The sequence below is a fragment of the Tursiops truncatus genome, chromosome X (assembly GCF_011762595.2).
Source record: "Tursiops truncatus isolate mTurTru1 chromosome X, mTurTru1.mat.Y, whole genome shotgun sequence".
Lineage (NCBI taxonomy): Eukaryota > Metazoa > Chordata > Mammalia > Artiodactyla > Delphinidae > Tursiops > Tursiops truncatus.
Window position 1 is genome coordinate 78,943,093 of NC_047055.1, and position 25,892 is coordinate 78,968,984.

The following is a 25,892-nucleotide window of genomic DNA, read 5'->3' on the forward strand; positions in this document are numbered from 1 at the left end:
TTTGCTTAAAGTATTAATCATCTATCCAGGCAAACATGGGGAGGTTGGATGCATGCTATGACTGAAGTGGTTGACAAAGATCCGGGGCTATTGGTGGTACACAGAAGTAATGAGGATGGGAGGAAAGCTGCTGCTCTGAAAGGGAGAAAATGGGCTGGAGGAATTGGGATACCTTCAAGCTGGGAGGGGGCTCAAAATTGGTATTCATTTCTGAGCAGCTGCTGGTATGTCAGAGGCTTGGAATTGGCATGGTAAATCTAAAACCGTCTCAGCAGTGGTTAGCTGACCTCACCCAAGTTCCAAGCCCTACTCTGCTTGATCCTTTTTTCTTGAGCCTCAGAGCTAAAATGTTCCTGAGCTCTTTCCTATTGGCTGGGCAGACCAATTGAAGTTCCCTTGCCCATGTTAGGAGGTGTACGCCTCCTGAACTAAAGATAGAAACAGCTGGCCCTTCCAGGCAGCTAAAAGCCTCCAGACTAAGAGGTGTTCCCCACTCGGCAGCCAGACTCCTTGAAACACCCTTTCAATAATTCTACCAACGCCTCCATGTCTCTACTCTGCCGTAACAAAGGCTGTGGGCAGCACTTTGACCCCCAAACCAACCTTCCTGGTGAGTAATCCTGACCTTGCCAGGAGCTCTGTGAGTGCTGGGGGAGTTGTCAGCTGTGGGCACTCTGTTAAAGGAAGAAAGAAAAGAAAAATTTAGTGTACCTGCCATAGTTAATTGGTCTGAGTGATTTTCAGTCTTTACTGATTTTTTTTACATCATATGGAAAGACTGTAAGCATATAAACCTGGAAAAAAGGTAAGAAGTGATGTTTGGTATAGTATCTTTCCTTCCTTGATCCTTCTACCGGTATCCACAGATTCCTGTTGCCATCACCCTGGGGTCCCAATCTTCCATGATGCACTTAAGGTGAGGAATAGGCAAGGGGGGATAGCGAGAGCATTTCGCAAAAGAAATATAGCCAGGAATCTAAGCTGAGCTGGATCTCTTGTTATCAGGGTTGGTCCTGCTGCCGGAAGCGAACTGTAGATTTCTCTGAGTTCTTAAACATCAAGGTAAATTCTTTACTTCCTGGGATTCTGCCCCTAACAGAAGGATTCTATCCCTAATCCTCTCTCCTTATCTGTACTAGGGCTGTACTGTGGGACCACACTGTGCTGAGAAGCTCCCTGAGACCCCTCAACCTGAGGGCCCTGCCACAAGCAGTTCACTTCAGGAGCAAAAACCTCCGAATACGATTCCAAAGTCAGCAGAGACTTTGCGCCGAGAGAGGCCCAAGTAAAGAGGAGGAGGTCCCTGGGTTTTTCCTACATTAACGGAGCTTACTAGGGGTGATTAATGGGTCATTGAGGTTTGGGGACTAGTCACTAGAGGTGTCAGGAGACCCAAGGGTCAAGGCTTGGTGTATCTTTGGTGCCTTAGGTGAAATTTGTGTCCGGAAATAATGTCCTTTGTGCTAAAGTGGTACGGGGTGATGGGATAGGTATTCTGTGGGGTTTTTTTGTTTTGTTTTTTTGGGGGTTTTTTTGGCCGCTCCGTCTGGCATGTGGGATCTTAGTTCCCTGACCAGGGATTGAACCCGTGCCCATGCAGTGGAAGCACAGTTAACCACTGGACCGCCAGGGAAGTCCTGGGATAGGTATTTTGAATCAATAGAGTAGATAGCCTCTCGTGAATACATACTTAGTTATAATACAAGGGGGATTGTTGAGAATGACTTTTTTTTTCTTTTGGAAAAGAGCTTTAAAATAAGGTTTGCATCAAGAAAAGGATGTAGTAGTATTGGCAGCCAGGAGACTGCAGAGAAGAATAAGTTAATTTTGTGGAAATAGTATGAGCAACAGAAGAAAGTCATATTAGGTCTATAACTAATTAGATGAAGAAGAAGAGGGAATGATGCAGTTCTGCAGAGAAATATGGTTGGATTTAGAGCAACTGAATAGATGGGCAAGAGGAGCCCTGGAGAATTCCCCAGGGTTCAAGGATTTGGCATGTCCACAGAGAAGAAAATTGGCAATGGGGTTGCTACCCATCTTCTCTAACCCTGCTCCACTTTCACCAGACTTCTTCGATTCCATTACCAGTGGTGGGAAGGTTGGCGCTGTTGATCACGGTTAGTGGGTCAGGACTAAATCACCCCACCCATACTCCCTAGGTCAGAGTTGCCTCCAAAGCTGCTTCCGCTAAATATATCCCAAGCCCTGGGAATGGCACTGGAACAGAAGGAATTAGACCAAGAACCTGGAGCAGGTAAGTGGGTCTTTAGTAGGAGAGGCTTCACAGGCAGGAATTTAGTGAAAGTGGCAATTGGGTGGAGGAAATGAATAGGGTTCCTGACTCTGTTTCCTTTGCCCAGGACTTGACAGTAGTCTGATCCAAACTGGTGCCAGCTGCCAGAACCCAGGATGTGATGCTGTGAGTGAGAGTTTGTGGAGGACTCAAGCATGTGGTTGAGAGATGCCATGCCTGAGGGATAACTGGGTATAGATATGAGGCTGCATAGGGTACATTTTTAAATGACGCAATTCTTTTCCTGATTCTCCTTTATCTGTCTTAGGTTTACCAAGGCCCGGAGAGTGATGCTACTCCATGTACCTACCACCCAGGAGCACCTCGATTCCATGAGGGGTGATGGAGGGGACTGGGTGGGCTGTGAGACAGGTTTCTCCCAATGTTGACCTTAAGATGGAAGTGGGGGCTTGTGGGGACGGGAAAGGAGAGTCAGTTGAATTCTATTCCTACCTCAGGATGAAATCTTGGAGTTGTTGTGGTATCCAGACCCTGGATTTTGGGGCATTCCTGGCACAGCCAGGGTGCAGAGTTGGTAGACATGACTGGGGGAAGCAGGTAAGTCCCGACTTTCCTGAACTCTTGATTAGAACCCAATTCCAAAATAATTTCTTCTCCCTGTACCTCATGGCCAAGCTCTGTATCTTCTCCCTTTTGCATGGACCAAATAAGATTCTGCTCCTTATCCTTTACCAGCCCCGTGGTTTTGCAATATGAGGTAGTGTTAATCTTTCTGACACTCTCTGTCTCTTCTCCACATATACCATGAGAACGCCCCTTGGGTTAAGAGTTCATTCTTACCACCCACTTTTCACGTCTTCTTTTTAGCTGCCAGCGTCTTGCCGTCATGATTGGCACCAGACAGATTCCTTAGTAGTGGTGACTGTATACGGCCAGATTCCACTTCCTGCGTTCAACTGGGTGAAGGCCAGTCAAACTGAGGTGAGGAACGTCTGATGCTGGATGGGAAGCCAGTGAATTGGGTGATATTATAATCTTACAGGCAGAGTCGTTGTAGGCAGTAAACATGTAGGCTCCATAGTCCTCTGAGAGGAAGGTAGAGCTGTTAGGTCAGGGTTATCTGGCTGACCCGTGGATGTAGGGATTACACCACTGGCCTGCTTCTCTGTCGTAATTACTTGTTCTGACCTTCTGGGATTGTTACTACCCCTGTAATTCTTTTCTCTCAGCTTCATGTCCACATTGTCTTTGATGGTAACCGTGTGTTCCAAGCACAGATGAAGCTCTGGGGGGTAAGTGAAGATAAGGGGGCACAGGAGGGGGAGGCAGATGGGGTAAAAAGAAGGGCCAGGCTGGAATGAATAGAGGGTGTCTTGAGGGAAGGAGTTGTAGTGGGAAAGTGGAGGTTTTCTCTTCATTTGCTTTGATATTCTCTCTCTCTCCCTCTTCCTCCCTCTTTTTCTCCCTCTCCCCCCCTCCAACTCCCCTTTCTTTCCTCTTTCTCTCTCTCCCTTACTTATTTCTTCCCTATATTTTTCCCCACCTTGCATTTTTTATTTTTCTCCCTGTCATTCATCACCATCCTACCCTGACTCCAATCCCTTTGATTTCCTCATTTTCTCTTCTGTGTTCCACTATCTTTCCCTCCTCCTCAGGTCATAAACGTGGAGCAGAGCTCTGTCTCCTTGATGCCATCTCGGGTTGAAATCTCCCTGGTCAAGGCTGACCCAGGATCCTGGGCCCAGCTGGAGCACCCCGATGCACTGGCTGAGAAGGCTAAGGCAGGGGTTGGGTTAGAGATGGATGAGGAAGAATCTGAGGATTCAGATGATGACCTGAGCTGGACAGAGGAGGAGGAAGAGGAGGAAGTGATGGGGGAGTAGTGACACCAGACAGTCAAGTGTCTAGATAGGACCTCAGTGACTCCCTTAGGATCTCAGAGACCAGGATATGGTTGGCCATGTGGTGTCATTGAGCAGCAGGAGGCAGAAGGAGGGGAGAACAAAAGTGTCCCAACCATTCTGTTTTTTTCCCTTAAATAAATCTTGTATTCTGCAGTTTCACATAGTGTCGTTCTCTCACCTCACTATCTAAGATTGTATTCGTTCCCTCCAACTTCCGTGTGTGTGCAACACACATGTGTGGAAAAAGCACATGTAATCAATTCTTCACAACCACCAAGTATTTACTGAGTACTTACTATGTGCCCAGTTATATGTTAGGTGGTTTAGAGGTATCTGAGAAACAGAAGACTCATTCATTCCTCTCAGGAAAATTGTAGTCAGGCTGACAAGTCAAGGCTCTACATGAGATAATAATAAACATTATCAGGTAGTTTAACTGAGTGCTAAATTGTGCAGTACAGTTTTGAAAAGCTGTAGGAGTTGAGAGAATGGAGTGATTAATGTGGACTGTAGTAGAAAGGGAAAGCTCCATGGAAGAAGTACATTTTTTACAGCTTTAATTAGATACAATACACACCCCATACAATTTGCCCGTTCAAAGTGTAAAATTCAGGGTTTTTTTTTTTTAGTGTACTCAGAGTTGTACAACCACAATCAATTTTACAATGTTTTCATCACTCCAAAAATAAACTCTGTACCCATTAGCAGTCACTCCCAGTGTCCCCCCCAAACTCATAGCCCTAGGCAACCACTTATCTACTTTCTGCCTCTGTGGATTTACCTATGCTGGATATTTCATATGAATGGAATCATACAATATGTGGTTGTTTGTGACAGGCTTCTTTCACTTAGGATAATGTTTTCAAGGTTCATCCATGTTATAGCATGTATCAGTACTTCATTCCTTTTAATGGCCAAATAATATTTCACTGTGTGGATATACCACTTGTGTTTATCTCTTCATCAGTTGAGGTATATTTGGGTTGTTCCCACTTTTTGGCTATTATGAATAACGCTCCTATAATAATGCTCCCATGCATTCATGTTCAAGTTTTTATGTGGACATATGTTTTCATTTCTCTTGCATATATACCAAGTGTAATTGGAATGTAATTTCTGGGTCAAATGGTAACTTTTAACCTTTTGAGGAACTGCCAGACTGTTTTCCAAAGAGGCTGCACCATTTTACATTCCCACCAGCAGTGTATGAGGGTTCCAATTTCTCCACATCCTCAATAACACTCTTGTTACTTGTCTTTTTTTATTACGGCCATCCTAGTGAGTGTGAAGTAGAATCTCATTGTGGTTTTACTTTGACTTTCCCTGATGGCTAATGATGCTGAGCATCTTTACATGTACTTATTGGCCATTTTTGTATCTTATTTGGAGAAACGTCTATACAAATCCTTTGCCCATTTGTTAATAGGGTTGTTTGTCTTTTTATTGAGTTGTATTTTAAAAATATATTCTGGAGACAAGTCTCTTGTCAGATATATGACTTATAAATATTTTCTCCCATTCTCTGTGTTGTCTTTACACTTCCTTGATGGTGTCCTTTGATACACAAAATTTTTTAATTTTTATGAAGTCTAATTTATCCATTTTTCCTTTGGTTGCTTATGCTTTTGATGTCATATCCTAGAAACCATTGCCTAATCCAAGGTCATGAAAATTTACTCCTATGTTTTCTGAGAGTTTTATAGTTTTAGCTCTTACATTTAGGTCTTTGATCCATCGAGTTAGTTTTTGTATGTGGTACGAGGTAGGGGTCCAACTTTACATTTTTGCATATGGATATCCAGTTGTCCCAGGACCATTTGTGGAAGAGACTATTCTGTCCCCATTGAATTGTCCTAGCACCCTAGTTGAAAACCACTTAACCATAAATGTGAGGGTTAAGAAATATATTTTGAATGGAAATTTGAAGAATGAGAAATTTGGATAGATATGGAAGAGTAGGGAGAGCCAGGCTTGGGTAGGAAGTTGTTCTATTTTACTTTTTGTGTTTTATTATAAATTCCAAAGCAATACATATTGTCACTGTAAAAGACTCAATGCAGAAGTATATGGAGTAAGAAGTAAATGCTCCTCTTCAGATTCTCTCCAAGCTTAGTCCTTTTGCTGTTTGTAACCACTGCTAACATATCAGAGGGTATTGGTTCCCCAACCAGGGATTGAACCCATACCCCCTGCAGTGGAAGCGCAGAGCCCTAACCACTGGGCCACCAGGGAATTCCCTCAGAAGGGTATGTTTAAGCAAGGGAACAAAAAAGTCAAGTGAAGTGTCGCTAGATTGGCAAGAGCCTAAAATGCTAGATCAAGGATTTTGAACATGATTTAAAAGAGAGTTAAAAAGGCATTATAGGCCTTTTTTTTCTTTTAATTGATTTTTGGCTGCGTTGGGTCTTTATTGCTGTGCACGGGCTTTCTCTAGTTGCGGCGAGTGGCCGCTACTCTTCGTTGCGGTGCAGGCTTCTCACTGCGGTGGCTTCTCTTGTTGCGGAGCACAGGCTCTAGGCGTGCGGGCTCAGTAGTTGTGGCTCGCGGGCTCTAGAGCACAGGCTCAGTAGTTGTGGCGCATGGGCTTAGTTGCTCCATGGCATGTGGGATCTTCCCGGATCAGGGCTCGAACCCGTGTCCCCTGCCTTGGCAGGCGGATTCTTAACCACTGCGCGACCAGGGAAGCCCGGCCTTTTCTTTTTAAAAGTAGATTTTTTTCTTTTTGGCTGCGCCACATGGCTTGGAGGATCTTAGATCCCCAACCAGGGATTGAACCCAGGCCCGTGGTAGTGAAAGCGCCGAGTTCTAATCACTGGACCACCAGGGAATCCCCTTAAATGTAGATTCTTAATTTAGGGGACTGATATCTCTTTTTTGAGTCTCGCTTGAGTCAGATTTACTCCCTCAGCTGCCTCGTGGCTTGTGGGATCTTAATTTCCCTATTAGGGATCGAAGCCGGGTCCCAGCAGAGAGCACCGGGTCCTAACCATTGGATCGCCAGGGAATTCCCAAAAATAGGATTTTTCTTGACAGTCAGGTTTTGCTAGTCTATAAAGTGATAACATATTTACCATACCATTGCATCAACTTTAGGATTAAGGAAGATTGTATTCACCTGCTGAGGGAGTAAAGTATCATGTATAGAATGCCACTGTGTGGGGCACTTCTACCCACATTATTTTATTTAATCCTCACATCTGCTCTGTGAGGTAGGTATTATTATCCCCAATTTTTATAGATGAGGAAACCAAAGCTCAGAGAAGGACATAGCTAGCCTGAGGTCACATGGCTACTGATTAAAACCTCAGTCATTGTTCTAGAGCCATCTGAGAATATCCAAAAGCTAAGGACCCAACAGGGATCTTAGAAGAGGAGCTTGATATCGCATCCTGTAGCCTAGCAGAGTCCCTTCGACAAGCCTATCTGGGAACCAGCGAGGCCCTTAGTTGATCAGTGATATCTCACACTGATATAACGCTTTCCCAACCACTTTTTGTCTCTGATCACCTCATCCCTAACCTAAGTGGGACCCCTGGGCACTTTACCTCTCACTTCATCCAGATCAGTAATTATCTCCCAGTTACACCAGATTTAGTGTTACTGACTCTGGGACCCCTGCTTCCACTGTCCTCTTTTTCCCTTTCTGCTCCCAAAGTCCAAGAACACTGCTAGAGGGAGAACCAAGCAGACCAATATGAATTCATGCTGTCCAGTTTCAACTTGGCCCTTGCAGCTGCTCAGCAACCCTTTTATTTGTCTCATACATTCCCTGGCACTCTCCCCACAGAGGCTGTTCCAGAACTTCTTCTTTCTCCTCAGACTACAAATTCCAATCTCCCTGCTTCTACTTACACAGATTTTATATTAGACACTTTCATCTGATTAACTGTCCCTCCTGCAGCAAATCAGTAATATCTTTCTCCCTTCCAGCCCTGTTCTCTAGCCATCCAGTTTCCTTCCCGGGAAAGCAATCAATGTTCTTGATCTCTTATTTATCCTTTCAGAGATACTTTATGACTCTACAAGCAAAAATACGGAAAGGAGGGAACTTGTACTGGTTGTTAAAGATAAGTAGGATTTGGATAGGTGGAGAGACAGGAGATGATATTCCAAGCAGAGGAAACATCCGGGGCAAAGGCACAGAGGTGAAAATGAGTACAATATATTTAGAAAACAGGGTATAGCAAGTAGAGTAATCCCCTGAGAAATAATCCCACCTGCTGCCTCAAGTGCTACCTCTCCTTTTCTAGTTCTGACTTCAGCATGATCTGCTTTCCTGACTGTCCTGCTCTACATACCAGCAGAGTAGAAATCTGACACTACATGGCCCCTCACCCATTCTATCTTGCCTGGACCTCCAGTTACTATTTATCGAGCCATCTGTTTCAGTCCTGCTAAAGAGGTCCTAGCTCCTTCCTGAGTAAGTCTCCGGGCCAGACACCTTCCATTTCTTTGGTCACATGGACAATTTCCTCACACCATTGAAAGCAGGACAATGAATATAGAATATGCATTGTACAGACATTACTGATCTTACCAATATATACAACAAACGGAGGTCAAGGAAACATGTTAATCTATACAACAGAGATGGAATTGGCAAAACCCAGACTGTGAAACTACTGAAAAACAGTCCAACTTCCTCAACAAAAATATTGCAAGGAAAAAAAGAAATGAAGGGGAACCTTCAGTTTAAAAGTGACATATAATACATATCCACCAATCACAATGTGTGGACTTTATATGGATACTAATTGAAACCAAAAAAGCTGTAAAAAATTCTTTTGACATTTATGAAACTATTGGAAATTTAAATGCTGACTTGGTATTTGATGATATTAAGGAAATATTGCTTATTTTATGTGTGCTAATGATATTACCATTATGATTTTTTTTAAAAGGATCCTTAACTTTTAAAGATACATACTGAAATATTTAGGTATGGAATGATGTCTTGTCTGGGATCTGCTCCAAAATATTACAGGACGGAGAAATAGATGAAACAAGAGTGCCCAAGAGTTGATACTAGTTGAAGCTGAGTGTTTGGTAAATGGGGATTCATTATACTATCCAGTCTACTTTTTTACATGTTTTAAATTCTCCATTAAAAAGCTTTTTAAAATGTTACTGAATTGTCAAACATCTGATGAAAGTTTGTGTACTAGTCTGAAGGAGTGGAACAGGAGGAGCTGGAATATGAGAAGAGGAAGGTCTGGAACAGCCTCTGTGGGGAGAGTGCCAGGGAATGTATGAGACAAATAAAAGGGTTGCTGAGCAGCTGCAAGGGCCAAGTTGAAATTGGACAGCATGAATTCATATTGGTCTGCTTGGTTCTCCCTCTAGCAGTGTTCTTGGACTTTGGGAGCAGAAAGGGAAAAAGAGGACAGTGGAAGCAGGGGTCCCAGAGTCAGTAACACTAAATCTGGTGTAACTGGGAGATAATTACTGATCTGGATGAAGTGAGAGGTAAAGTGCCCAGGGGTCCCACTTAGGTTAGGGATGAGGTGATCAGAGACAAAAAGTGGTTGGGAAAGCGTTATATCAGTGTGAGATATCACTGATCAACTAAGGGCCTCGCTGGTTCCCAGATAGGCTTGTCGAAGGGACTCTGCTAGGCTACAGGGATGTGATATCAAGCTCCTCTTCAAAGATCCCCGTTGGGTCCTTAGCTTTTGGATATTCTCAGATGGCTGTCAGACAGCTCTTAGCAATGACTGAAGTTTAAACAGGTGGAATTCATCACTAAAGCTGGAAATTCTGCAAGGCACATGGTGGGAGGAGTAATTACAAAAAAAACCCTACTCTTTACTATGATCTAAGCACTGTAATAAAATATGTATATATATATATATATATATACACATTTTTTCTGTTATCTCTCTATATTATATATATCAAATGAGATTTTATATTCTCATTTAATTCTCACAACAATGTATTAAAAGCATTATTTTTTTTTAATAGTTGAGGAAACTGAGCTTCAGGGGGGTTATGTAATTTTCTCTAGGTCACATAGCTATCAAGTGTCAGAGCTGGGACACAAATCCAGGTTTGAGTAGAAAGCCTGTGCTCTTTGGTGTCCAGCATACTTTCCAGCAAACACCTCCTTCCATTAAATCACTGTTATTTTGCCAGTGACATCCGTTAATAAAATTATAGATGTGTTCACACCAAAAAGAATTATACACTGAATTGAAAGCTTTTGGTAGGTAAGAAGTTAATTGACTAGGGTGGAAGAGATAGATACTTGGAGGCAGTGAAACCAGTTGAAGATAATCACAGTGGTGCAGGGGAGAAAGATGAGACCTCAGACTAAGTGGGTGTGGTAGTAAGAATGGAGGAGAGAATAATGGATTTAAGAGATATGTCTTAGTTCAGGCTGCTATAACAAAGTACCATAGACTTGGTGGCTTATAAACAACATAAATTTATTCATCACAGTTCTGGAGGCTGGAAGTCTGAGATTAGGGTGCCAGTATGGTCAAGTTCTGGTGAGGGACATCTATCAGGTGGAGAGCAAAGACACGAAGCAAGCTCTCTCATGACTCTTACAAAGGCACTAATCCCATTCATGACCTCATCTAATCCTAATTACCTCCCCAAAGCCCCATCTCCTAATACCATCACAATGGGGGATAGGATTTCAATGTATGAATTTTAGAGGGACACAAACATTCAGTCCATAACACAGGTAGGAGTGAAAGTAATGTGGCCATTGCTGGTCTTCTGTGTTCCTTGAACTTATGCAACTCACTCCTTCCTCAGTGCCCCTGTACTATCTGTTCCCCCTACCTGGAATAATCTTCCTCCAGGTCTTTGAATAGCTGGCTCTTTCTTGTCACTCACAAGTCTCAGCTCAAATATCACCACTCATGATAGAGAAACAATTCATTATTTCAAAATTTAATCAATAAAGGGAGAGAATCAAGCATTTATCCTTCCTTTCCTAGATGAACTGGGTAACAAAATAGTAGATGAAAGGACATGTTTTCCAAAACGATTCCAATTAATAAAAAGAAATGAACTTAGAATATCACCATTTTGCAATCCTTGATAAAGAGATAGTGAGCATCAGCAGCTTCTAAGATTATAAAAAGACATCAGACATTATGTCTATCCTGTAGTCATACGAAAGGGATGGAACCTCAGTTTGATCTAGTCTTTGGATCCAGCTGCCAATTTGCAGGAAATACAGATAGAGTAACTGCATGATGCCTATGCAATTGGCAAACTGCTGAGTGAGAAGTTTCACAGGTCAAACTTGAGTTCTTCCATAAAAAAAGGTAGAGCCTTTCTTGACCATCTTCTCTAAATAAGCACCCACTCTCCAAGTTACTCTCACATTACCCTGTTTTATTTTCCCCATATCCCTTATCATCAACTGAGGTTTCCTTACATGAGAAGCAATATAGCATAACAGTTAAGAGGACAAACTATAACATCACGCTGCCTGGGTTCAAATCTTGACTACTTACTGGCTATGTGACCTTAAACTACTTAAGAGCTATGGACCTCAGTTTCCCCAACTATAAAATGGGATTAATAACGGTGCCTATGTCATAGGGTCATTAGGAATATTAAATGAGATAACATATCTATCTCATAGCTTATCACAGTGCCTAGTACAGGATAAGCATTATAAATGCTAACAATATTATTGCATAATTATTTTTTTGCTTATACATTATTTCTCTCTTTCACTAGCATATGTCTTTCTTCACTATACCCAGCACCTAAAACTGCCTAGCACATATATAATATGTGCTTAATAAATGTTTGTTGATTGAAGGGCCTGAATTATGGTGGCAAAGAAAGATATGAAGGAAACATATAAGGTATTGTTTTCTTAATAGATCTTTATTGGAGTATAATTGCTTCACAATACTGTGTTAGTTTCTGTTGTACACTAAAGTGAATCAGCCATATGCATACATATGTCCCCATATCCCCTCACTCTTGAGCCTCCCTCCCATCCTCCCTATCCCACTCCTCTGGGTTATCGCAAAGCACCGAGCTGATCTCCCTGTGCTATGCGGCTGCTTCCCACTAGCTAACTATTTTACATTCGGTAGTGTATATATGTCGATGCTACTCTCACTTCGCCCCAGCTTCCCCCTCCCACCCCGTGTCCTCAAGTCCATTCTCTATATCTACATCTTTAGTCCTGCCCTGCCACTAGGTTCATCAGTGCCGTTTTTTTAGATTCCATATATACGCATTAGCATTTGGTATTTGTTTTTCTGAGTAATTTCACTCTGTATGACAGACTCTAGGTCCATCCACCTCACTACAAATAACTCAGTTTCATTTCTTTTTATGGCTGAGTAATATTCCATTGTATATATGTGCCACATCTTCTTTATCCATTCATCTGTCGATGGACATTTAGGTTGGTTCCATGTCCTGGCTATTGTAAATAGTGCTGCAATGAACATTATGGTACATGTCTCTTTTGGAATTATGGTTTTCTCAGGGTATATGCCCAGGAGTAGGATTGCTGGTGGCACAGTGGTTGAGAATCTGCCTGCTAATGCAGGGGACACAGGTTCGAGCCCTGGTCTGGGAGGATCCCACATGCCACGGAGCAACTAGGCCTGTGAGCCACAATTACTGAGCCTGCGCGTCTGGAGCCTGTGCTCCACAACAAGAGAGGCTGCGATAGTGAGAGGCCCGTGCACTGCGATGAAGAGTGGCCCCCGCTTGCCACAACTAGAGAAAGCCCTCGCACAGAAACGAAGATGCAACACAGCAAAAATAAATTAATTAATTAATAAACTCCTACCCCCAACATCTTACAAAAAAAAAAAAGCAGCCAGCTGAAATGTCCTGACCAAGAAAGACATCATTAAAAAAAAAAAAGTAGTTCTATTCTATTTTTAGTTTTCTAAGGAACCTCCATACTGTTTTCCAGAGTGGTTGTATCAATTTACATTCCCACCAACAGTGCAGGAGGGTTCCCTTTTCACCACACCCTTTCCAGCATTTATTGTTTCTAGATTTTTTGATAATGGCCATTCTGACTGGCGTGAGGTGATACCTCATTGTCGTTTTGATTTGCATTTCTCTAATTGTGATGTTGAGCATCTTTTCATGTGCCTCTTAGCCATCTGTATGTCTTCCTTGGGGAAATGTTTATTTAGTTCTTCTGCCCATTTTTTAATTGGATTATTTGTTTTTTTGATATTGAGCTCCATGAGCTGTTTGTATATTTTGGAGATTAATCCTTTGTCTGTTGTTTCATTTGCAAATATGTTCTCTCATTCTGAGGGTTGTCTTTTTGTCTTGTTTATGGTTTCCTTTGCTGTGCATAGCTTTTAAGTTTAAGTCCCATTTGTTTTTTTTAAATAAATTTATTTATTTTATGTGTTTACTTTTGGCTGCATTGGGTCTTCGTTGCTGCGCACAGGCTTTCTCTAGTTGTGGCGAGCGGGGGCTACTCTTCATTGTGGTGCTCAGGCTTCTTATTGCAGTGGCTTCTCTTGTTGCAGAGCACAGACTCTAGGCATGCAGGATCCATAGTTGTGGCTCACGGGCTCTAGAGCACAGGCTCAGTAGTTGTGGTGCATGGGCTTTGTTGCTCCGTGGCATGTGGGATCTTCCCAGACCAGTGCTCGAACCCATGTCCCCTGCACTGGCAGGTGGATTCTTAACCACTGTGCCACCAGGGAAGTCCCCCCATTTGTTTATTTTTGTTTTTATTTCCATTACTCTAGAAGGTGGGTCAAAAAAGGTCTTGCTGTGGTTTATGTCAAAGAGTGTTTTTCCTATGTTTTCCTCTAAGAGTTTTATAATGTCTGGTCTTACATTTAGGTCTTTAATCCATTTGGAGTTTATTTTTGTGTATGGTGTTAGATAGTGTTCTAATTTCATTCTTTTACATGCAGCTGTCCAGTTTTCCCAGCACCACTTATTGAAGAAGCTGTCTTTTCTCCATTGTATGTTCTTGCCTCCTTTGTCGTAAATTAGGTGACCATATGTGTGTGGGTTTTTTATCTCTGGGCATTCTATCCTGTACCATTGGTCTATATTTCTGTTTTTGTGCCAGTACCATACTGTCTTGATTACTGTAGCTTTGTGGTATAGTTTGAAGTCAGGGAGCCTGATTCCTCCAACTCCATTTTTCTTTCTCAAGATTACGTTGGCTATTTGGGGTCTTTTGTTTTTCCCCAAAAGTTATTATTTAAAAGGAAGAAAAAAACTTGGACTTGATTTTTTTTTTCTGATAGGGGAGGGAAGGGTATAAAATAATTACTCCAAGGCTTCAAACTTAAGTAACGGTAGAAGGCTAGTACTTTTAACAGAAACAGGAAAACTGAGAACTAGAACTAATATTATTTGAATAATCCGCTAATGAATTTTATTTTAGGTACGAGTTTGAAATGATGGCAAAGCATAAGAGTGGAAATGCTAGCAGGCAGTGAATTGTAAATGCAAAATTAGAGTTCATGAGAAAAGTCAGCGCTGAAGATAGATTTGAGTATCGTCTGCCTCAATGTGACACTTAAACATTCAACTTACTTTGTATGAGCTCCCTTCATCTTTAAAAAAACAAAAAAACTCGCAGATGTGAAAAAAATGGAAAATACAATATTTGAACACTTAAATTGTTCTCAGGGAAAGTCACTGTTAGCAGTTTGGTGTGTATCATTACAAATATTTTCTATATATTTACAAACAGATATTGGCATATAACATGTACAGACAGTAAAAATCTGAGCAGATACCTGCATTTATATAGAGAAATTTGTTTTTTCTTTTTGGCCAGTTTGGAATCATTCTATAATATTTTTCTGTAACTTACTTAATCATTAAGCATATCACTTTATTGTACTTTAAGATATTTCCATGTCAATATATATAGATCTCTGACATGCTTTTTTGTGTTGCATAGTACTTTATCATATGGATATGCCATGATTTATTTAACTATTCCCCTATTGGTGAACACAAGTTGTTTATAATTTTTTATTGTTACAAATTATGCAGCAATGAAAATCGTTATACATGTATCTTTGAATATTTGTGCTACTATTTTTTGAGGATAGATTCCTAGAAGTGGGATTGCTGGAAGGAAAGTATATACATCTTTACACATCTAAAGTGTTAATAGATACTGCTCAATTTCCCTCCACAAAGGCTGTTTCAATTTATATGGTCACCCAACAGTGTATGAGGTACCATTTTCCCTAATACCCTCATCAATACTTTATGTTATCATTAAAAAATATTTTTACCAACCAGATATGCAAATAATGGTATCTCATTTTTATTTTGCACTTCCTCTGGTTACAGGAAAGGGTAAGCATTTTTTACTGAATACAGTAGTCCCCCTTATCCATGGTTTCACTTTCCACAGTTTCAGTTACCCTCAGTCAAATGTTGTCTGAAAATATTAAATGGACAATTCCAGAAATAAGCAATTCATAAGTTTTAAAAAATTTTATTGAAGTATAGTTGATTTACAATGTTGTATTTAATTTCTGCTGTATAACAAAGTGACTCAGTTATACATATATACATATATATATGTATTCTTTTCCATTATGGTTTATCACAGGATATTAAATACAGTTCTCTGTGCTATACAGTAGGACCTTGTTGTTTATCCATCCTATATATAATAGTGTACATCTGCTAATCCCAAACTCCCAGTTCTTCCCTCCCCCACCCCCCTCCCCCTTGGCAACCACAAGTCTGTTCTCAATATCTGTAAGTCTGTTTTTATTTTGTAGATAGGTTCATTTGTGCCGTATTTTAGATTCCACATATAAGTTTTATCATATGGTATTTGTCTTTCTCTTTCTGACTTACTTTGCTTAGTATGATAATCTCTAGGTCCATCCATGTTACTTCTTTATCCATTCATCTGTCGATGGACATTGAGGTCGTTTCCATGCCTTGGCTATTATAAATAGTGCTGCTATGAACATAAAGGTGCATGTATCTTTTCAAATTATAGTTTTGTTTGGGTATATGCCCATGATTGGGATTGCAGGGCCATATGGTAGGTCTATTTTTAGTTTTTTAAGGAACCTCCATACTGTTCTCCATAGTGGCTGTACCAATTTACATTCCCACCAACATTGTAGGAGGGTTGCCTTTTCTCCACACCCTCCAGCATTCATTGTTTGTAGAACTTTTTTTTTTTTTTTTTTGCGGTATGCGGGCCTCTCACTGTTGTGGCCTCTCCCATTGCGGAGCACAGGCTCCGGACGCGCAGGCTCAGCGGCCATGGCTCACAGGCCCAGCCGCTCTGTGGCATGTGGGATCTTCCCGGACCGGGGCACGAACCCGCGTCCCCTGCATCGGCAGGCAGACTCTCAACCACTGCGCCACCAAGGAAGCCCTGTAGAACTTTTAATGATGGCCATTCTGACTGGTGTGAGGTGGTACCTCATTGTAGTTTTGATTTGCATTTCTCTAATAATTAGCGATGATGAGCATCTTTTCATGTGCCTATTGGCCATCTGTATGTCTTCTTTGGAGAAATGTCTGTTTGGGTCTTCTGCCCATTTTTTGATTGGGTTATACGTTTTAAATTGAACACAGTTATGAATAGCAAGATGAAATCTTGTGACATCCCACTCCAGATGTAAATCATCCCTTTGTCCAGCATATCCATGCTATATACACTACCCTCTTATCAGTCACTTAGTAACCTCCTGGAGGTTATCAGAGGTCTCAGTATCACAGTGCTTGTAATCAAGAAACCCTTATTTTACTTAATAATGGCCCCAAAGTGCAAGAGTAGATGCTGGCAATTCGGATATTTTCTTACTGTACCTAATTTATAAATTAAACTTTATCATAGGTATGTATAGGGGGAAAGACATAGTATATATAGGTTTTGGTACTATCCGTGGTGGTTTCAGGCATCAACTGGGGGTCTTGGAAAGTATCCCCTGCAAATAAGGGGGGGTTTACTGTATTAATGTACAGAATTTCAATTAAACTCTGTTTTCAGCCCCATATGTCATGTCCATCCTCTGCTGTACCTGGTGTCTTGTATCTTTCCATAGTTTTACTGGTAAAATGGCCCCTTCTTATCTGTATCCTTTGTACTAGACCAAAATTTCTTCCCAGCTACTATTTCAGCTACCATTTCTCTTGCATCTAGAAAACCCCAAGAACTTTTTGTCCTTTTGGGTTTGTACATATTTTATATATTATTTTGGTACACTTTCAGTGGTGCCTCAGACAGGATTTGGAATGCTATATTTGTTGTATACTAAATTCTCACACGTAACCGCCTCTCTATTCAGTTCCATTCATATATTTGTCTATTCTTGAACCATATCACAGCTTTATATAATAATTTGATATCTAGTAGGTAAGTCTTCCCTCATTTCTATCTTTTAAAAGTTCCTTGGCTCTTTTTATGTGTTCTTCCAGATGAACTTCAGAACCAACTTGTTCAGTACTCCCACCCTATCCTCTCAAATCCCAAAGAGATTGTTATAGGAATTTATACTTCTTTGAAAAAAAATTTAAATTATGAAACTTCTCATTCAGGAATATTATACATCTATCCATTTGTCAAATATTCATACCTAGAGCCTTCGGTAATATTTTGTAATTTTATTCATGTCATTATTTTGTACGTTTCTTGTTAGGTTTATTCCTATCATTTTTTTTTTCACTGCTGTGAATGGGATCTTTTCCCCCCATTATATTTTCTAATTGGATATTGTTTTTATAGAGAAAAGTTATTGATTTAAAACTTAAACTCTATTTCTGTTTAATTTTAATAGTATATCAGTTCATTCTCTTAGATTATCGATATAACATATATAAACAAGGACATTTTATGACGCTTACTTTACAACATTTTAAAATTTTATTTATTTATTTATTTTTGGCTGCGTTGGGTCTTCGTTGCTGTGCGCAGGCTTTCTTTACTTGTGGCGAGCAGGGGCTACTCTTTGTTGCAGTGCGTGGGCTTCTCATTGCAGTGGCTTCTCTTGTTGCGGAGCACAGGCTCTAGGCGTGTGGGCTTCAGTAGTTGTGGCACGCAAGCTCAGTAGTTATGGCTTGCAGGCTGTAGAGCGCAGGCTCAGTAGTTGTGGCGCACAGGCTTAGTTACTCCACAGCATGTGGGATCTTCCCAGACCAGGGATCAAACCCATGTCTCCTGCATTGGCAGACAGATTCTTTTCTTTTCTGTTTTTTTTAAGAGAAACAGGAACTCTCATTTATTGCTGGTGGGAATACAAAATAACACAGCCAGTTTGGTGGTTTTTTTACAACTTTAAACGTATTCTTACCATACAATCCAGCAGTCATACACTTTGGTATTTACCCAAATGAATTGAAAACTTACAGCGACACAAAAACCTCCATGCAAATGTTTATAGCAACTTTATTCATAATTGACAAAGCTTGGAAGCAACTATGATGTCCCTCAGTAGGTGAATGGATAAACTGTGATATATCTAGACAGTGGAATATTATTCAGTAGGCAGGCGGATTCTTTTTTTTTTTTAATTAATTTATTTATTTTGGGCCGTGTTGGGTCTTCGCTTCTGTGCGAGGGCTTTCTCCAGTTGCGGCGAGCGGGGGCCACTCTTCATCGCGGTGCGCGGGCCTCTCACTGTTGTGGCCTCTCCCGTTGTGGAGCACAGGCTCCAGACGCGCAGGCTCAGCGGCCATGCTCATGGGCCCAGCCGCTCCGCGGCATGTGGGATCTTCCCGGACCGGGGCACGAACCCGTGTCCCCTGCATCGGCAGGCGGACTCTCAACCACTGCGCCACCGGGGAAGCCCAACATTTATAACTTATCTTCTCTTGTCTTAATGCTTTGACTAGAACCTGGAGAGCAACGTTCAGTAATAGTTGTGAAAGCAGGTGAATATTCTTGGTTTTGTTCTGACTTTAAGGTGAATGCCACTAGTATTTCACTATTAAGTATGATGATGGCAGTTGTTTTCTATATTCTTTATCAAGTTATAAAATTCTCCTGTCCCTAGCCTACTGAGAAAATATTTTTAAGGTACTACAAGCATAAGGTAAAATATTCAAATGGTACAAAATGGTATGTGAAGAGTTGCCCATTTGTATTCCCTAGTTTCCCAGTTCCCTTACCGAGAAGCAATTCCTATTAACAATTTTTAGGTGAACTACCAGAGATAAATTGATGCAAATATAAGCATATATGTGAATATGTTATTTTTTACACAAATAGTGGCATACTATAAACACTATTCTAAACCCCGATTTTTTTTGTTGATAAATCAGCTGTCAGTCATTTATTTGTAGGTAATCAATCTGCCTTTTCTTTTTGGTTCTTTTTCCCTACTTTCATTATAGAAAATTTCAAACATACAAGAGTAAAGAAAATAGTATACTGAATTCCCATGTACCTGTCACCTAGCTTCAGTAATTATTAACTCATGGCCAATCTCGTTTCATCTATATTTCACTAACCCCTGCTCCTCCACCCACACAAGATTATTCTGAAGCAAATATCCCACATCATATTATTTCATCTCATCCATAAATATTTTGGTATGTATCTCTAAAATATAAGGACTTTTCTTAAACATTACAACAAAACCACCACTTCTAAAAACTTAACAATTCTTTAATGACATCAAATGTACAGTCATTGTTCAAATTTTCCTGATTGTCTCATAAATGTTTGTGTGTTTATTTTTACTTTGTTTGAATCAGGATCCAAATACAGGCTATACACTGCAATTGGTTGATATGTTTCTCAAATCTCTTAATCTATAGGTGCCCCTTCCTTCTCCCCCCCCCTTTTTTTTTCTCCCATGGGATTTATTAGTTCAAGAAACTGGGTGGTTTGTCCTATAGCATTTTGCATAAAATGGATTTTAGTAATTGCATCCCTGTGGTAATGTTTCCCTGTTCCTTATATTTCCTGAATATTGATTAGAACTAGAGGCTTGATTAGATTTAGATTTAGGTTCTATTTTTTCCTCTATTGAGGGGCAAGAATATGTCATAGGTAGTATTGTATACTTCTATAAGTAGTATACTTCTAAAAGTCTTTGATGTTCTTAAGTCTCATTAAAATGTGTCTGGGTGGGGATTTCTTTCTTTGTTTTCTTTTTCCTGTTTGGGATTCCTGAGTTTTAAGCTTGGCATTTTTCATCAATTCTCAGCTATTTCTTTTCAAATACTGCTGCTCTACTGTTTTCTCTTTCTTTGCCTGAACTCCAATTAGACATCACCTGTAAGTATGGGGTTTTTAAAACTAAGGCCGTAGGCCACGAGGGATCAGATGACTTCAGAGCAAAAGTCTGCTCTAGCAATTACCCAGTAGAGTTGTAATTGTTTCCTCTGCTTTACTGCCAGTGCGCCATATATGTGTATATGGACAGAGATATATATCTTCATACACACTTAAAATATGTCTTGAAATTCATTCCATATCAGTATATAATTTACCTCATTTCTTTCTTTCTTTATTTTTTTTTTTTAAGATTTTTTTTTGATGTGGACCATTTTTAAAGTCTTTATTGAATTTGTTACAATATTGCTTCTGTTTTAGTTTTTTGGCCACGAGGCATGTGGGATCTTAGCTCCCTGATCAGGGACTGAACCCACACCCCCTGTATTGGAAGGTGAAGTCTTAACCACTAGACCACCAGGGAAGTCCCCTCATTTCTTTCTTTTTATTGATTGAAGTATAACTTGCATATAGAAAAATGTACAAATCTGAAGTATATGTTTTTGTGTATGTATACATCTATGAAACCTCCCCCAAGTCAAAATGCAGAACATTTCCAGCACTACAGAGGCTAGCTCCTTGTGAACTCTCTCAGTCATTATTCAGTCCCAAGATTAACCACTTTCTGGCTTCTATAGTCATAGATTAGTTTTGCTTTTATTTGAGTTCCATATAAGTGGAATCATACAGAGTGTGTACTCTTTTGCATCTGGCTTCTTTCATTCAGCATCGTCTGTGAGCTTCATCTATTTTGAATATATCAGTAGTTTGTTCTTAGGAATTCCCTGGCGGCCGAGCGGTTAGGATTCCAGGCTTTCACTGCCGGGGGCCTGGGTTCAATTCCTGGTCAGGGAACTCAGATCCCTGCAAGCTACGCAGCGTGGCCAAAAAAAAAAAAAAAAAAATATATATATATATATATATATATATATATATATATATATATATATATATGTTCTTTTTCATTGCTGTGTAGAAGTCTGCTTTCTTAAAATGAACTTCCATTTTATGGATATATCATAATGTAGTTAACAAATCCTCTATTGATGGATATATAAATGGTTTTCAGTCTTTTGTTACTATAAATACTACTGCACTGCATGTGTTTATTCATGCATCTTTGCCAATATGTATATCAGTAGGATAAAATCCTAGATGTGTAAGTGCTAAGTGAAATATTATGTGTGTTATTAATTTTAATAGATTTTGCCAAATTGCCTTCCAAAGAGGATGTACTAATTTATAAGTCCACCAACAGTATATTTAAGGATGTGTTTCCCAACATCCTTGCCAACTATTAACAATTTTTTTTATTGAGGTATAGTCGATTTATAATATTATATTAGTTTCAGGTATATAATAGTGATTCAAAATTTGTATAGATTGTCACATTTAAATTATAAAATATTGGATATATTCCCTGTGCTGTACAGTATATCCCTGTAGCTTATTTATTTTATACTTATTAATTTGTGCCTCTTAATCCCCTACCCCTATTTTGCCCTTTCTCCTCCCTCTTCCCACTAGTAACCACTAGTTTTGTCTCTGTATCTGTGAGTCTGTTTCTGTTTTCTCATATTCATTCATTTATTTGATGTTTTAGATTCTACATATAAGTGATAACATACAGTATTTACCTTTCTCTGTCTGACTTATTTCATTAGGCATAATACCCACCAGGTCCATCCATGTTGTTGCAAGTGGCAAAATTTCATTGTCTAACACATCTTCCTTATCCATTCATTTGTTGATGGACACGTAGCTTGCTTCTATATTATGGCTATTGTAAATAATGTTGCTATGAACATTGGGGTGCATGTATCTTTTCAAATTAGTGTTTTCGTTTTCTTTGGATATATGCCCAGGGGTGGAATTGCTGGATTGTATGGTAGTTCTATTTTCAGTTTTTTGAGGAATCTCCATACTGTTTTCCACAGTGGCTGCACCAATTTACATTTCCACCAGCAGTGTACTAGGGTTCTCTTTTCTCCATATCCTCGCCAACACTTGTTATTTGTTGTCTCTATGATGATAGCCATTCTGACAGGTGGTATCTCATTGTGGTTTTGATTTTGCATTTCTTTGATGACGAGCAGTGTTGAGTATCTGTTGAACCTCTGTATGTCTTCTTTGGAAAAATATCTGTTCAGGTCTTCTGCCCACTTTTTAATCATGTTGTTTGTTTTTTTGTATTGAGCTGTATGAGGTATTTATATATTGGGGATATTAACGCCTAATCAGTCATATCATTTGCAAATATTTTTTCCCATTCAGTTGGCTGCCTTTTTGTTTTCTCAATGGTTTCTTTGTTGTGCAAAAGCTTTTAAGTCTAATGAGGTCCCATTTGTTTATTTTTGCTTTTGTTTCCTTTGCCTTAGTTGACAGATCCAAAGAAATATTGCTACAATTTATGTCAAAGAGAGTTCTGCCTATGCTCTCTTCCAGGAGTTTTATGGTTTCTGGTCTTATATTTAAGTCTTTAATCCATTTTGAGTTTATTTTTGTATATGGTATTAGAGAATGTCCTACTTTCATTCTTTTACTTGTAGCTGTCCAATTTTCCCAGCACCACTTATTGAAGAGACTGTCTTTTCTCCATTGTATATTCTTGCCTCCTTTGTCATAGATTAATTGACCATAGGTGCGTGGGTTTATTTATGGGCTCTCTTTTCTGTTCCATTGATTTATTTGTCTGTTTTCATGCCATTACCATGCTGTTTTGATTATTATAGCTTTGTAGTATAGTCTGAAATCAGGTAGCATGATTCTTCCAGTTCTGTTCTTCTTTCTCAAAATTGTTTTGGCTATTTGGGATGTTTTGTTTTTCCATACAAATTTTAAAATTATGTGTTCTAGTTCTGTGAAAAATGCCATGGGTATTTTGTTAGGGATTGCACTGAATCTGTACATAATCTTGGGTAGTATGGTCATTTTAACTATTAATTCTTCCAATCCATTGACACAGTATGTCTTTCCATCTGTTTATGTCATCTTCAATTTATTTCATCAGTGTCTTATAGTTTTCTGAGTGCAGGTCTTTTACCTCCTTAGTTAGATTTATTCCTAGGTATTTTCTTCTTTTTGATGCAATTGTAAATTGTATTGTTTCTTTAATTTCTCTTTCTGATAGTTTGTTGTTAGTGTATAGAAATGCAGCAGATTTCTGTATATTAATTTGGTATCCTGCAACTTTACCAAATTCATTTATGAGCTCTAGTAGTTTTCTGGTGGTGTCTTTAGGATTTTCTATGTATAGTATCATGCAATCTGTAAAAAATGACAATTTTCCTTCCTTTTCAATTTGGATGCCTTTTATTTCTTTTTCTTGTCAGATTGCTGTGGATAGGACTTCTAATACTGTGCTGATAAAAGTGGCAAGAGTGGGAATCCTTGTCTTATTCCTGATTTTAGAGGAAATGCTTTCTGCATTTCACCATTCAGTACGATGTTAGCTGTGGGCTTATGGCCTTTATTATGTTGAGGTATGTTCCCTCTATACCTACTTTTTTTTTTTTTTTTTTTTGGCTGTGCTGCATGGCTCGTGGGATCTTAGTTCCCCGACCAGGGATTGAACCGGGGCGCTCGGCAGTGAAAGTGCAGAGTCCTGACCACTGGATTGCCATGGAATTCCCCCTTTTTTTATATACCCACTTTTTGTGGAGAGTTTATTTTTATCATAAATGGATGTGGAATTTTATCAAAAGCTTTTTCTGCATCTTTTGAGATGATTATAAGATTTTTATTCTTCAGTTTGTTAATGTGGTGTATCACACTGATTGATTTGTGGATATTGAACCATCCTCACACACCTGGGATAAATCCCACTTGATCATGATGTATGATCCTCTAATGTATTGTTGGATTTGGTTGGCTAATATTTTGTTGAGGATATTTACATCTAAGTTCATCAATGATATTGGCCTATAATTCTCTTTTTTTGTGATATCCTTGTCTGGTTTTTGTATCAGGGTGATGCTGGCCTTGTAGAATGAATTCAGAAGTGTTCCTTCCACTGCAATTTTTTGGAATAGTTTGAGAAGGATAGGTATTAACTCTTCTTTAAATATTTGGTAGAATTCACCTGTGAAGCCACCTGGTCCTGGACTTTTGTTTTTTGGGAGTTTTTTAAATTATTATTACTGATTCAGTTTCATTACTGGCAATTGGTCTGTTCATATTTTCTATTTCTTTGTGGTTCAGTCTTGGGAGAGTGTACATTTCTAGGAATGTTCTTCTAGGTTTCCATTTTATTGGCATATAGTTGTTTGTAGTAATCTCTTATGATCCTATTCGTTCCTGTGGTGTTGTTTTTTTGTTTTTTTTTTTTGGCTATGTTGGGTCGTCATTGCTGTGCGCGGGCTTTCTCTAGTTGCGGTGAGCGGGGGTTACTCTTCGTTGTGGTGCGCGGGCTTCTCATTGCGGTGGCTTCTCTTGTTGCGGAGAATGGGCTCTAGGCATGTAGGCTTCAGTAGTTGTGGCACATGGGCTCAGTCATTGTGGCTTGCGGGCTCTTGAGCACAGGCTCAGTAGTTGTGGTGCACGGGCTTAGCTGTTCCATGGCATGTGGGATCTTCCCAGGCCAGGGCTCGAACCGGTGTCCCTCACATTGGCAGGCAGATTCTTAACCACTGCACCATCAGGCATGCCCAGGACCCTTTTTTTTCTTAATGAGTCTGGCTAAAGGTTTATCAATTTCATTTATCTTTTCAAAGAACTAACTTTTTTTATGGCAAGTTTGTAGGGTACAATTTTATTTTTTTAATTTAAAAAATTTTTTAAATTTAATTTTATTTATTTTTTTATACAGCAGGTTCTTATTAGTTATCTATTTTATACATATTAGTGTATATATGTCAATCCCAATCTCCCAGTTCATCCCACCCCACCCCCACTTTCCTCCCTTTGTGTTCATATGTTTGTTCTCTACATCTGTGTCTCTATTTCTGCCTTGCAAACTGGTTCATCTGTACCATTTTTCTAGGTTCCATGTATATGCATTAATATATGATATTTGTTTTTCTCTTTCTGACTTACTTCACTCTGTATGACAGTCTCTAGGTCCATCCACATCTCTACAAATTACCCAATTTCGTTCTTTTTTATGGCTGAGTAATATTCCATTGTATATACGTACCACATCTTCTTTATCCATTCTTCTGTTGACAGGCATTTAGGTTGCTTCCATGACCTGGCTATTGTAAATAGTACTACAATGAATATTGAAGTGCATGTGTCTTTTTGAATTATGGTTTTCTCTGGGTATATGCCCAGGAGTGGGATTGCTGGGTTATATGGTAATTCTATTTTTAGTTTTTTGAGGAACCTCCATACTGTTTTCCATAGTGGCTGTATCAATTTACATTCCCAGCAACAGTGCAAGAGGGTTTCCTTTTCTCCACACCCTCTCCAGCATCTGTTGTTTGTAGATTTTCTGATAATGCCCATTCTAACTGGTGTGAGGTGATACCTCATTGTAGTTTTTTATTTATTTATTTATTATTTGGTGCACCAGCTCCTTAGTTGCGGCACGTGTGCTCCT

General features: G+C 39.6%; 1 protein-coding gene across 2 annotated transcripts in view; it reads left to right on the forward strand.

Annotated features, from left to right (window-relative positions):
• Positions 1-36: 36 nt before the first annotated feature.
• Positions 37-25,892, forward strand: part of ITGB1BP2 (integrin subunit beta 1 binding protein 2) — a 42,148-nt gene continuing 16,292 nt past the window's right edge. The window contains exons 1-11 of one of the 2 annotated variants that reach the window (XM_033848975.2): positions 37-610; positions 867-916; positions 1,006-1,062; positions 1,140-1,285; positions 2,163-2,257; positions 2,364-2,422; positions 2,565-2,635; positions 2,755-2,854; positions 3,125-3,238; positions 3,487-3,549; positions 3,913-9,740. In XM_033848975.2, coding sequence (XP_033704866.1) covers positions 547-610; positions 867-916; positions 1,006-1,062; positions 1,140-1,285; positions 2,163-2,257; positions 2,364-2,422; positions 2,565-2,635; positions 2,755-2,854; positions 3,125-3,238; positions 3,487-3,549; positions 3,913-4,140 — 1,047 coding nt within the window. In that variant the 5' untranslated portion in view covers positions 37-546 and the 3' untranslated portion in view covers positions 4,141-9,740. Of the gene's footprint in view, positions 611-866; positions 917-1,005; positions 1,063-1,139; positions 1,286-2,162; positions 2,258-2,363; positions 2,423-2,564; positions 2,636-2,754; positions 2,855-3,124; positions 3,239-3,486; positions 3,550-3,912; positions 9,741-25,892 lie in introns of those variants that run through there. The other variant, XM_073799005.1, reaches the window with a different exon arrangement.